Source organism: Oncorhynchus nerka, linkage group LG14, assembly GCF_034236695.1.
Source record: "Oncorhynchus nerka isolate Pitt River linkage group LG14, Oner_Uvic_2.0, whole genome shotgun sequence".
Taxonomy (NCBI): domain Eukaryota; kingdom Metazoa; phylum Chordata; class Actinopteri; order Salmoniformes; family Salmonidae; genus Oncorhynchus; species Oncorhynchus nerka.
In genome coordinates this window covers 21,592,069-21,606,645 of record NC_088409.1, presented here as the reverse complement: position 1 = coordinate 21,606,645, position 14,577 = coordinate 21,592,069, and the positions used below count along the sequence as shown (strand labels likewise).

General features: G+C 44.7%; 1 protein-coding gene across 1 annotated transcript; it reads left to right on the top strand.

The window, feature by feature from the left end:
• Positions 1–2,086: 2,086 nt before the first annotated feature.
• LOC115122679 (aquaporin-10-like) lies at positions 2,087–13,873 on the top strand. Its single transcript, XM_029651911.2, has 6 exons — positions 2,087–2,615; positions 9,184–9,310; positions 10,809–10,946; positions 11,084–11,202; positions 12,144–12,361; positions 12,936–13,873. Exons 1-6 carry the CDS (start codon positions 2,379–2,381, stop codon positions 13,150–13,152), a joined length of 1,056 nt encoding a protein of 351 aa, XP_029507771.2. The 5' UTR covers positions 2,087–2,378; the 3' UTR covers positions 13,153–13,873.
• Positions 13,874–14,577: the final 704 nt, after the last annotated feature.

The following is a 14,577-nucleotide window of genomic DNA, read 5'->3' as shown; positions in this document are numbered from 1 at the left end:
ATAAGATGGCATTAGGCTATAGCCGATGTAATACTAAGCTTAGGGGCAGAAAAAGCTAACAAGAGAATAATGCCAAGTCATTGTTTTCTGCTCCCCAGTGTGACCTTTAGTGAGCTAGTGATACTTCATAACATTTCAACCAAGCTGCGTTTCATTAGTATCTGTCTTCCCTGAGTCATTATCTCCTCATTATCGGTACTGTCTTTTTATTATCCTGAGGGTTTCATCAGGGCCTGTTCAGGAGAAGTGACTTTTCATAACGTTCAGATAGAAATGTCTTTTCTAGAGCAGACACATGGGTCTGTCATGTAGAATACAGAGTTGTGCCAGCTCTAAGCACATATTTTCTTCTTTAATTTACCTGAAATTGAAGGGCAGTTCACTGCCTTCCTCAGTTGTGTTTGTACACTCTTTCATTTTTCTCTGTGGTTTATTAATTACAGTACACTGTTACAAGAGTGGTCAATGTGGTTATATTGACCTATCTTATCACTCTGGTGGAGTTGTCAACACAGGCTTAATTAATGATTAGTTGCCTAGTTGGCACAGGCCTACATTAGGTTTGCCAAAAGAACCAAAGGGCAGTGTTGTACGATTGTGAAGTTCTTTTGAATGTACTAATACTGAAGAATCAGAATACACAAATGGGCAGGCATGCACACGGACACACACACACACATGCGCGCACACACACACACACACACACACACACACACACACACACACACACACACACACACACACACACACACACACACACGGCACCTTAGGAGATCATGTTGTTAAAGATGCTAACCCCCCGGAAGGTCACATGGTCCTTATCTAATTCCCTGTGGTATCTTTAGGGTCAGGTGGGGTTGTAAACACAACATACAGATATTATACACCACTCTTACACAACGCTCACTCAATATTCAACTGCATTATACTCAATACTAAGAAGACTAGAGAAACAATGGAAGACAGTCAGAGATGTGTTGTAATACTTCATTTTAAGCCCAAGTAGATCTCGGGTTAAAACTATGATGATGTTCTAATTATTTTTATATCGGACAAAACAGCTAAAAGTATATGCCTAGCTAGTTACCTTGGTAGATAGGTAGCTAGTTACCTTGGTAGCTAGGTAGCTAGTTACCTTGGTAGCTAAGTAGCTAGTTACCTTGGTAGCTAGGTAGCTAGTTACCTTGGTAGCTAGTTACCTTGGTAGCTAGGTAGCTAGTTACCTTGGTAGCTAAGTAGCTAGTTACCTTGGTAGCTAGGTAGCTAGTTACCTTGGTAGCTAAGTAGCTAGTTACCTTGGTAAGTAGCTAGTTACCTTGTTAGCTAGTTACCTTGGTAGCTAGGTAGCTAGTTACCTTGGTAGCTAGGTAGCTAGTTACCTTGGTAGCTAGTTACCTTGGTAGCTAAGTAGCTAGTTACCTTGGTAGCTAGTAGCTAGTTACCTTGGTAGCTAAGTAGCTAGTTACCTTGGTAAGTAGCTAGTTACCTTGGTAGCTAGGTAGCTAGTTACCTTGGTAGCTAGTTACCTTGGTAGCTAAGTAGCTAGTTACCTTGGTAGCTAGGTAGCTAGTTACCTTGGTAGCTAGTTACCTTGGTAGCTAGGTAGCTAGTTACCTTGGTAGCTAGGTAGCTAGTTACCTTGGTAGCTAAGTAGCTAGTTACCTTGGTAGCTAGGTAGCTAGTTACCTTGGTAGCTAAGTAGCTAGTTACCTTGGTAGCTAGGTAGCTAGTTACCTTGGTAGCTAGGTAGCTAGTTACCTTGGTAACTAAGTAGCTAGTTACCTTGGTAGCTAGGTAGCTTGGTAGCTTTCAAGATAGCAATATCAATCTGGGATTCAACTTTTTTCTCAAATGACTTAGCTGGCTAATTGACTTCCTCAAGCATGGTAAGACAAAGGAGCTCAAATGTTTAATCACACCAAAAACACAGCAGATACTGTTTGTTTAAAAGAAGGATGGCATTTAACTAGGATTTAAAACTAGGTTTTGTGCAGTTTAGAGTTCATGGTTATGGAGGCCAAAGTCTGATTGATGATCAGATCCGATACTTTAGTTAATGGACAGCCGTGTGGTGTGTGTGTGTGTGTGTGTGTGTGTGTGTGGTTGACGTGGATTTGATGAGGGGACAGGTCGGACACTGATAAAGACGGTAACTAGCTAGTAAAGGAGTGCACGGGGAAAGATGATGACGGACATTAGGCCACAGACAGGTGAAGATGACAGCTGTTATTGACTGAATGACACTTTTTATTTTTGCCTTTGACAGTGTGTGAATACCACTTTGACTACAAGATTCTGCAGAAACCAGTAGATCTGCACAGAGCAACATACACATAATCTGTAGGCTGGCCAGGTGTAAGCTACAGGTTTAGGCACAGATGCGTATAGATGGGACAGAGGGACAGGTCCAGGCTAACAAACAGGTATTGGGGATGAAGGAGAGAGGGCAGGTACCAGACAAAGATCCCTGGCCAGTGGCCCCAGAAGTCAGAAAGATGGGGGTTAAGGGACCCAGCTTTAAGCCCCAAATGGAGGGGGTGAAGCGGACTCTGAGGGTGACGAACCCCTTGGCTCGGGAGTGTTTGGGAGAGCTGATGGGAACATTTGTTCTGCTGGTGAGTAGCCTAGCTTCTAAAGCCTTACTGTTCAAACATAAAGCACACTATTTTTACAGACAGAAGAAAAAAATTACAAATATAATATATATATATACATATGTGTGTACATGTATGTGTATATATGTGTGTGTGTCATATGCACAGTACATTGAAGTGCTTACTTGCAGGTTTTCCTCTCGACATAGCAACCACAAATAAGAATTGAGATAACCTTAGTAAATAGTAAGTAGACAAATGACCACCAGTCAACACCACTTATTGCAACCAGGTTCATACATGCAGTGGTGTAAAGTACTTAAGTAAAAATACTTTAATGTGCTGAAGTTGTTTTGAGGGGTATCTGTATTTTACCATTTTTTAAACCACTTTTACTTTTACTCCACTATATTCCTGAAGAAAATAATGCACTTTTTACTCCATTTATTTTCCCTGACACCCAAAAGTGCTCATTACATTTTGCGTTCTTAGCAGGACAGGAAAATTGTCAAATTTATGCACGTATCAAATGAACATCTCTGGTCATCCCTACATCCCTACTGCCTCTGATCTGGCGGACTCACTAAACACACATGCTTCGTTTGTAAATGAGTGTTGGAGTGTGCTCCTGGCTATCCGTATATATTTTTTTAAATACTAGAATATGGTGACGTCTGATTTACTTTATATAAGGAATTTGAAACATGTGTATTTTTACTTTTATTTTAGCAATTACATATACTTTGGATACTTAAGTACATTTATAACCAAATACTTTTAGACTTTTACTCAGGCAGTATTTTACTGGGTGACTTTCACTTTTACTTGACTTCTATTAAAGTATCTTCACTTTTAAGTATGACAATTGTGTACTTTTTCCACCACTGCCTACGTCGAACCGTGAACATATTTTTATCAGTATATTATTACAGTAGCTTATGAAAAAGTAATTTGGTACATTATGACTTGATAAGAAGTTGATAGCTTGAAGCTATAACCATTACATTTACATTTACATTTAAGTCATTTAGCAGACGCTCTTATCCAGAGCGACTTACAAATTGGTGCATTCACCTTATGACATCCAGTGGAACAGTAGTGCATCTAAATATTTTAAGGGGGAGGGGGGGTGAGAGGGATTACTTTATCCTATCCTAGGTATTCCTTAAAGAGGTGGGGTTTCAGGTGTCTCCGGAAGGTGGTGATTGACTCCGCTGTCCTGGCGTCGTGAGGGAGTTTGTTCCACCATTGGGGGGCCAGAGCAGCGAACAGTTTTGACTGGGCTGAGCGGGAACTGTACTTCCTCAGTGGTAGGGAGGCGAGCAGGCCAGAGGTGGATGAACGCAGTGCCCTTGTTTGGGTGTAGGGCCTGATCAGAGCCTGGAGGTACTGAGGTGCCGTTCCCCTCACAGCTCCGTAGGCAAGCACCATGGTCTTGTAGCGGATGCGAGCTTCAACTGGAAGCCAGTGGAGGGAGCGGAGGAGCGGGGTGACGTGAGAGAACTTGGGAAGGTTGAACACCAGACGGGCTGCGGCGTTCTGGATGAGTTGTAGGGGTTTAATGGCACAGGCAGGGAGCCCAGCCAACAGCGAGTTGCAGTAATCCAGACGGGAGATGACAAGTGCCTGGATTAGGACCTGCGCCGCTTCCTGTGTGAGGCAGGGTCGTACTCTGCGGATGTTGTAGAGCATGAACCTACAGGAACGGGCCATCGCCTTGATGTTAGTTGAGAACGACAGGGTGTTGTCCAGGATCACGCCAAGGTTCTTAGCGCTCTGGGAGGAGGACACAATGGAGTTGTCAACCGTGATGGCGAGATCATGGAACGGGCAGTCCTTCCCGGGAGGAAGAGCAGCTCCGTCTTGCCGAGGTTCAGCTTGAGGTGGTGATCCGTCATCCACACGGATATGTCTGCCAGACATGCAGAGATGCGATTCGCCACCTGGTCATCAGAAGGGGGAAAGGAGAAGATTAATTGTGTGTCGTCTGCATAGCAATGATAGGAGAGACCATGTGAGGTTATGACAGAGCCAAGTGACTTGGTGTATAGCGAGAATAGGAGAGGGCCTAGAACAGAGCCCTGGGGACACCAGTGGTGAGAGCACGTGGTGTGGAGACGGATTCTCGCCACGCCACCTGGTAGGAGCGACCTGTCAGGTAGGACGCAATCCAAGCGTGGGCCGCGCCGGAGATGCCCAACTCGGAGAGGGTGGAGAGGAGGATCTGATGGTTCACAGTATCGAAGGCAGCCGATAGGTCTAGAAGGATGAGAGCAGAGGAGAGAGAGTTAGCTTTAGCAGTGCGGAGCGCCTCCGTGATACAGAGAAGAGCAGTCTCAGTTGAATGACTAGTCTTGAAACCTGACTGATTTGGATCAAGAAGGTCATTCTGAGAGAGATAGCGGGAGAGCTGGCCAAGGACGGCACGTTCAAGAGTTTTGGAGAAAAAGAAAGAAGGGATACTGGTCTGTAGTTGTTGACATCGGAGGGATCGAGTGTAGGTTTTTTCAGAAGGGGTGCAACTCTCGCTCTCTTGAAGACGGAGGGGACGTAGCCAGCGGTCAGGGATGAGTTGATGAGCGAGGTGAGGTAAGGGAGAAGGTCTCCGGAAATGGTCTGGAGAAGAGAGGAGGGGATAGGGTCAAGCGGGCAGGTTGTTGGGCGGCCGGCCGTCACAAGACGCGAGATTTCATCTGGAGAGAGAGGGGAGAAAGAGGTCAGAGCACAGGGTAGGGCAGTGTGAGCAGAACCAGCGGTGTCGTTTGACTTAGCAAACGAGGATCGGATGTCGTCGACCTTCTTTTCAAAATGGTTGACGAAGTCATCTGCAGAGAGGGAGGAGGGGGGAGGGGGAGGAGGATTCAGGAGGGAGGAGAAGGTTGCAAAGAGCTTCCTAGGGTTAGAGGCAGATGCTTGGAATTTAGAGTGGTAGAAAGTGGCTTTAGCAGCAGAGAGAGAAGAGGAAAATGTAGAGAGGAGGGAGTGAAAAGATGTCAGGTCCGCAGGGGAGGCGAGTTTTCCTCCATTTCCGCTCGGCTGCCCGGAGCCCTGTTCTGTGAGCTCGCAATGAGTCGTCGAGCCACGGAGCGGGAGGGGAGGACCGAGCCGGCCTGGAGGATAGGGGACATAGAGAGTCAAAGGATGCAGAAAGGGAGGAGAGGAGGGTTGAGGAGGCAGAATCAGGAGATAGGTTGGAGAAGGTTTGAGCAGAGGGAAGAGATGATAGGATGGAAGAGGAGAGAGTAGCGGGGAGAGAGAGCGAAGGTTGGGACGGCGCGATACCATCCGAGTAGGGGCAGTGTGGGAAGTGTTGGATGAGAGCGAGAGGGAAAAGGATACAAGGTTAGTGGTCGGAGACTTGGAGGGGAGTTGCAACGAGGTTAGTGGAAGAACAGCATCTAGTAAAGATGAGGTCGAGCGTATTTCCTGCCTTGTGAGTAGGGGGAAGGTGAGAGGGTGAGGTCAAAAGAGGAGAGGAGTGGAAAGAAGGAGGCAGAGAGGAATGAGTCAAAGGTAGGCGTGGGGAGGTTAAAGTCGCCCAGAACTGTGAGAGGTGAGCCGTCCTCAGGAAAGGAGCTTATCAAGGCATCAAGCTCATTGATGAACTCTCCGAGGAACCTGGAGGGCGATAAATGATAAGGATGTTAAGCTTGAAAGGGCTGGTAACTGTGACAGCATGGAATTCAAAGGAGGCGATAGACAGATGGGTAAGGGGAGAAAGAGAGAATGACCACTTGGGAGAGATGAGGATCCCGGTGCCACCACCCCGCTGACCAGAAGCTCTCGGGGTGTGCGAGAACACGTGGGCGGACGAAGAGAGAGCAGTAGGAGTAGCAGTGTTATCTGTGGTGATCCATGTTTCCGTCAGTGCCAAGAAGTCGAGGGACTGGAGGGATGCATAGGCTGAGATGAACTCTGCCTTGTTGGCCGCAGATCGGCAGTTCCAGAGGCTACCGGAGACCTGGAACTCCACGTGGGTCGTGCGCGCTGGGACCACCAGATTAGGGTGGCCGCGGCCACGCGGTGTGGAGCGTTTGTATGGTCTGTGCAGAGAGGAGAGAACAGGGATAGACAGACACATAGTTGACAGGCTACACAAGAGGCTACGCTAATGCAAAGGAGATTGGAATGACAAGTGGACTACACGTCTCGAGTGTTCAGGAAGTTAAGCTTACGTAGCAAGAATCTTATTGACTAAAATGATTAAAATGATACAGTACTGCTGAAGTAGGCTAGCTGGCAGAGGCTGCGTTGTTGACTATGTAGGCTAGCTGGCATTGGCTGCGTTGTTGACACTACACTAATCAAGTCGTTCCGTTGAGTGTAATAGTTTCTACTGTGCTGCTATTCGGGGCTAGCTGGCTAGCTAGCAGTGTTGATTACGTTACGTTGCGTTAAAAGAACGACAATAGTTGGCTAGCTAACCTAGGAAATCGCTCTAGACTACACAATTATCTTTGATACAAAGACGGCTATGTAGCTAGCTATGTAGCTAGCTACGATCAAACAAATCAAGCCGTTGTACTGTAATGAAATGAAATGAAAAATGTGATACTACCTGTGGAGCGAAGCGAAATGCGACCGGATTGTTGAGTGCAGAAGTTCTGTTCGGTAGACGTTGGCTAGCTGTTGGCTAGCTAGCAGAGTCTCCTATGTTAAGGACGACATAAAACTACACACTCTAAACTACACAATTATCTTGGATACGAAGACAGCAAAGACAACTATGTAGCTAGCTAACACTACACTAATCAAGTCGTTCAGTTGAGTGTAATAGTTGTGCTGCTAATCGGTAGACGGTGGACTAGCTAACGGTGGACGTTAGCTAGCTGGCTAGCTGCAGGGCAGTGTAGACTGCGTTAGGACGACGAAATACGATAATTACGCAATTATCTATGATACAAAGACGGCTATGTAGCTAGCTAAGAAGAAATTGCTAAGATTAGACAAATCAAACCGTTGTACTATAATGAAATGTAATGAAATGTAATACTACCTGCGGACCGAGTGCAGATGCGACCGCTCGCTCCAACCCGGAAGTGCTCGGGTAACCAGAGAGGTTTTAGCTGTATGGCATCTTTATACAACTCTGAGCAGTTGTTTTGGACCAGGCAAATTAACCCCCCTCCCATTTTGGCACCGTGACTCTCTACCCAAACCAGATGCGACTGGTTTCAAGTGGCCAAGAGACATCATGTCATATCCTACTGCTGTCTAGTGGATGGACTGGGAATCAGACAGGGAATATAAAAATATACAAAACATTAAGAACACCTTAGCGGTTGCTGGATCGAATCCCCGATCTGACAAAGTAAAAATCTGTCGATCCTTCCCTGAATAAGGCAGTTAACTCACTGTTTCCGGTAGACCGCCATTGTAAATAAGAATATGTTCTTATTAACTAGGCTACCTGCCGCCCCGTAATTATTTTTTATTTTACCTTTATTTAACCAGGCAAGTCAGTTAAGAACAAATTCTTATTTTCAATGACAGCCTAGGAACAGTGGGTTAACTGCCGGTTCAGGGGCAGAACGACAGATTTGTACCTTGTCAGCTTGGGGGGTTTGAACTCGAAACCTTCTGGTTACTAGTCCAACGCTCTAACCACTAGGCTACCCTGCCGCCCTGGCAGTATGAAAAATACTATTAAGATTCCACTCACGAGGCCAAAGAGGGTGATTTTGGTCATTGACTGCAGGAAAGGTCTACCCTCTAGAGATGGGGAAACGTGTTTTTTCATCCAGTTCATTTGTTTTTACCAAGTTACACTTCTTAAAAGACATTGAATTGGTGGAATGACCCAGATAGCGAGAGGAAGTAGGTGTATGTGTGCTTCAACTGATTCTAGTTGCTGTGTGACTGTCAGTCATTAATATGGGCAATATTGTTACAGTTTATACTGTATGTTAGTCCGTGACCGTTAGGTCTATTCCAGCTTGTCCATGCGTTCATGAGTCTGTGTGCAGGCTGGGACCTTGCTCAATCACACAGCTGAGGAAGGGAAAGTGCTAGAACTGGATGTCCTTCTAGCCATGGCTGCAGTTCATGTTCCCTCTCTTTCTTTTACAGTATCTCCCTTGAGCTCCTCTCTTTCCCCTCTCTATCACATCCCCTCACACTCCCTTTACTTCTACTGTACTTGTGCTTTGCTTCTCTAATTCTTTCTCCCTCCCTCCCTCCTTCCCTCCCTCTTTCTCCCCTCCACTGTCTCATCTCCTCCCTCACAATATTCTTTCAACCTGGAGTCAGGAGTAGATGTAACATAGAAAACTTAAGTGATGTGAATAAATGATGGTTAATACGTGATTAGCAGTAATGGACAGTCACTACCACCATGGGACTTTTATTCATTGTTTTATTCTGTGTTGTTGCAGCTTTCATCCTACATAATACATAGTGCATTTCATGTAAAAAAATTTTTTAAAAGTACCCGAAAATGAACCGACCTCAAGAAGCACTAATCGCTCAGCACTAAACTTTGAATATCATACTAATTTGAGTATCCCAGATTTATTGAGACCAGACTGCCTCTTTAATCTAACTTGACTTTATCTCTGCCTCCCTTCTCTCCCCCTTTGTCTTCCTCTAGATGTTTGGCTGTAGTGCATCAGCCCAGGTGAAAACCAGTAGAGAGACTAAGGGACAGTACCTCTCAGCCAACATGGCCTTTTCTGTAGGGGTCATGTCTGCCATGTACCTCTGCAAGGGGGTCTCAGGTAAACCCTACTACACCTTTCATCCCAAACCAACACCCATCCCAATCCTTGGACTAGAATAAATACTGTCATTTTGTCCACTTTAAACAACTCATACAGTATACATTTACATTTAAGTCATTTAGCAGACGCTCTTATCCAGAGCGACTTACAAATTGGTGCGTTCACAGTATGTACAGTACAGAGGGGGCTGGTGGGAGGAGCTATAGGAGGACGGGCTCATTGTAATGGCTGGAATGGAATTAATGGAACGAAGTCAAGCGTGGTGTCCATATATTTTATGTGTTTGATACCGTTCCAATAATTCCATTCCAGCCATTACAATGAGCCCATCCTCCTATAGCTGCTCCCACCAGCCTCCACTGGTAGAGTACATTGATGTTTCAATGACAAACTGACAACCCTAATCCTAAAATGAAAACACACAGCAAATTCTCCAGTGTTTAATCAACACTGAGAGCCAAATATGTTATCATGAAAATGTTATTATTCAACACAATACAATATTAAATAAGTCCTTATTTTGAGGGCCTAGTTTTATCCTGACACAATAGCCTGCAAATCATGCTCTTCAGGCCTGCAAGTCACATTATGAAGGTTTGCAAAGTGATAAAATTCATATTGGAATACAGACAGTGGGGATATCTAACATTTTGGCTACCTAAACCATGTAAACTGGAACAACCATTTCAATACCGGGCGCAATAAATCCAAGTTGGATTCGTTTAGATAAATGTATGTTATTTATATTTAAGTAGTATAAGATTAATGAACCAACAGTACCTTCAAAAAACATAGATATTGAAATAAACAATTCCAAAAATCCACCTGCAATAGAGCATGCTGGGAAATATGATAATGATGGGTGTGGTTTTGGTTTAACATTGGTTATTAACACCAACGCTTGGGTTATTTTTACAGCAATGAGTGTTAATGTAACACTTACAGAGTTAATTGAACACCTGAATCAACACTTGGAATGTTACTGAAAAATCAACACTAGGTAACACTGGACAGTTTGCTGTGCACCATGACTAAGCCTGATTTCCTTAGCATTTCTTATGTCTGTACTCTCCCATTCTATGTATTTAGACCATACTGGCAATGTCAGTCTGGCAACAGTAATAGACGTAGGGGCGCCCAGACTTCCACATGACTGTAACATTACTGTGGTCACACAGTGCTAGCTGTCTGTAATGTCCTGGTGATTCATTCTGCATCAGGCTGTCACTGGAGTGGCCACAACTCTCCAAGGTCTCACTCCCACACACACTCAGTCTTTTAGTGTGTGTGTGTGTGTGTGTGTGTGTGCGTGTGCGTGTGCGTGTGCGTGTGCGCGTGCGCGCGCGTGCCTGCGTGCCTGTACGTGTTTGTACGTGCTTGTGATGTTCACAGATTTAGTGGGTGAGATCATAAACAGGAGGTTGACTGATTCTCTCCCCCTCTCTTCTCCTCCCCCTCCGTCTCTCTCGATCTCTCCTCTCTCTCTCTCCTGTAGGAGCCCATCTGAACCCAGCGGTCACTCTGAGTTTCTGTTCGTTGGGCAGGGTGCCCTGGGTGAAGCTGCTCCCATACGCTCTGTGTCAGGTGCTGGGAGCTTACCTGGCCTCTGGCCTGGTCTTCCTGGTCTACTATGGTCAGTCAGACACACTCACACACCAGTCCCACCAATCACTGGTGCCATGTCAGCTTGTTACATGCATATTCAGTAGCATTATGATATAGTGTGTCGTGATGACTGTCACTGAACAACTAGCTCCCTCTCTCTGTCAGATGCTATCATGGACTTCAGTGGAGGGAATTTGACAGTGTATGGGGCTAATGAGACGGCGTCCATCTTTGCCACCTATCCCTCCGAGCACCTATCTCTCAGCAGCAGCATCCTAGACCAGGTCAGACCAATATGATACAGTACGAAGCAGGAACGGATGATGGTGTGTTGTCACTAACTCAAAAGGCACACACTCATCTGAGCCAGCTTTGTTGCAGGTGAATGGTAACAGCTGAATAAGATGAGAAAAAGAGGAAACCCGCACACTGATCTTGATAGTATCACTGCTCTTTAATAACTTTACGTATCGACTTCAAGGCCTTCCTCAGAGCGTTTGGCCTTCGTCACTAACCTCCACAGCCACAAAGTCGTAAACCCTGCCTATTTTCCTAAATTTCTCTTCTTAAAACCTAACCCTAACCTTAAACCACACTGAACCTTATGATTTTAAACCTAACCTTAAACCACACTAACCTTAAACCACACTGCTAACCTTATGCTTAACCCTAACCTTAAACCACACTGCTAACCTTATGCTTAACCCTAACCTTAAACCACACTATGCTTAACCCTAACCTAACCTTCAACCCTAACCTTAATTAAGATTACATTATCATTCATTGCTTAACCTCAACCTTAAACCACACTGTTACGATACAGAAAATGTTGACTTTGTGGCTGTGCTATCTAGTGGAAACAATAATGGTGTCATAAATGTGAAGATTCTGAAACATAAGAAAGCTAAATAAAACTGGATATATTTTAACAACTGACTCTGAGAGCTTGGGACTATAAGGTTCTATCTGCATTTAGTCCAGATTGAGTTATTGACATAGCCTTGTTCTGTTCAATGTTCTCTACCTATATAGTACCCTAAATAACCCAATTCATGTTAAGTGCAACAGAATACAAGACAACATTGTTGACACCATTCAAACCAATGAGGGATTGGAACTTTAATAAAGCCAATTATCTCAGAATGATCTTTTTGCAGATAGAACCTTATCGTCCCAAGCTCTCGTCCTGTATTTCCTGGTTTCACAAATGTCTCATATTCTATAGGTGGTGGGCACTGCCATGTTGATGCTCTGCATCCTCCCATTGGATGACCAGAAGAATAGTCCTGCCCCCGACGCTCTGATCCCGCCCATCGTTGCCGTGGTAGTCCTGGGGATCGGCATGTCGATGTCGTCCAATTGCGGCGGAGCGATAAACCCTGCCCGTGACCTGGGGCCACGCCTCTTGACACTGACCGCCGGCTGGGGCACTGAGGTGTTCACGTACGTCTTCTAACACACAAACACCTTTTGACCTGAGTCAGCAGGTGTGCAACATGTCAGGTATTACAGGAAGTGGTCAGTAGGTCAGTTAAGTGCACGGGAGAGAAGAGTGAACCATATGAAAGGAGTGGCATACTCCTGGACTAGAGGTAGATCTGGTTTGTGTGTTTGTGAATGTGTTGGTGCCAAGTGTGCCACGCACAGGAGGCTGCTGAGGGGAGGATGGCTCATATTAATGGCTGGACTGAAGTAAATGGAATGGTATCAAACACATAGAAACCATGTGTTTGATGTGGTTGATACCGTTCCATTTATTCAATTCTGGCCATTACTATGAGCCGGTTCTCCCCAATTAAGGAGCCACCAGCCGCCTGTTGTGCCAAGTGTTCCCGTAAGGCACTTTATGTCTATAGGAACATCTACCAGCGGATATCAATATGCTAGACCAGGCACATGACGGACACACATGGCACAGACACCATATTTCAATTTGGAACAGGGCACGAGTTGTTAAAGTGAAGTTGATTCACTTGCAGACTTGGAAACTAATCCTCCCTCCTCCTCGTCTCGCTAGGTGTTATAACTACTGGTTCTGGGTTCCCATGATGGCTCCTCTGCTGGGAGGGATGGTGGGCTCTGGGATGTATCTGGTCTTCATCGCATGGCACCTGCCCGACCTTCCAACGAACCCTTCCATAGACAGCTCCTTTACTAAGCCCACCACGGAGGTGTGGAAGCAGCCCCCAGCACCAGAGAAGGAAGGGGTGGAGTTGAAAACTGCCGTTTTCTAGAAAGGGTAGAGAGAGTCAGGGTCTGGTGAGAAACTGGTGAATCAACGTTGTTTCCATGTCATTTCAACACACAAGATTAATGTGATGATGTTGAATCTACGTGAAAAACTGAATGGATTTGCAATAACTCATCAATATAACGGCATTTCATCTTATTTTCACCCAACTTTTCACCTAATTCCAATGTTTTTGATTTCACGTTGAATTCACGTTAGCTGACAACCAAACCAAATGTTAATCAAAACTAGGTTGAACTGACTGCTTTGTCCAGCGGGGAGACATTTCTCTGGCTGTTTCCTATAGGAGAAAGGACACGCTAACAGACTGATGGGAGAACATTTGTCCAAGACTCCTCTCCTGTCATTTTGTTCTATTGAGATGCTACTGCTGATTGAGGGAAACCAGAGGGTTAAATAATGAACATGTAATGGGGGAATTGAAACCAGGTGTGTAGAAAACAAAGACAAAACAAATAGAAAATTGAAAGTGGATCGGCGATGGCTAGAAGGCCGGTGACGTCGACCGCCGAACGCCGCTCGAACAAGGAGAGGGACCGACTCCGGCGGAAGTACCTCCGTTCATTACATGTGTGTTAATGAATGAACACATTTTGGGATTGGCAACTTTTCAAGGGATGTTGGCATTTACATTTTTACATTAATTTCTGTGGCAAATGAAAATGGCTACTTTGTTCGGAAATAGGCTACTGTATATATATATATATTTAAAATCCCTATAATTCCAATATAATGTTGATAAGACAATGAATAAGTGAAATGTTTGTTGCTAATGTCCTTAAACCAGGCTAATAATTTGGTGCATTAGGGTAAAGTGTAGGCTGCTGATGAGTAAGCATTTCACTGTAAGGTCCACACATGTTGTATTCGGCACACGTGACAAATAAACTTTGATTTGATTTGAGAATAATTGTCAGCAAACATTTCATTTGAATTCAAGGTTTATTTTGGACTAACTGGATAATTATGTTAGATGATCATGGTATGCACACGAGACAATGAATTCACATGTGGTGTGAGAAGGTGCTATATCTGCCTATTGAGGTCCAATGATGGAAATGCGCTGCAGAAAAGGACTCCACCAAAATTATGATTATTTTACGATAATTTTATTACAATGTGAAAACCTTTTGCTAATAACACCTGAGTATAATGGTTTCCTGTTATTTCATAAGCACCTTATATTGCACAAAACATGAAGTTAATATGTGGAATAATTATGAATGAGTAATTACAAACCTTTGTATATACATTTCTGGAGTTGAGGCCTTTTCTATGAGCACATTTAGGGCTTCTGCATGCATGCGACCATTGGTCTGTGTTTGTGCTGCCTACGGCTAATGGATCTAGTTTATAGGGTAGATAGATGTACAGGGCTCTATCTTCGGAAATTGACAGAAGCCTAGTT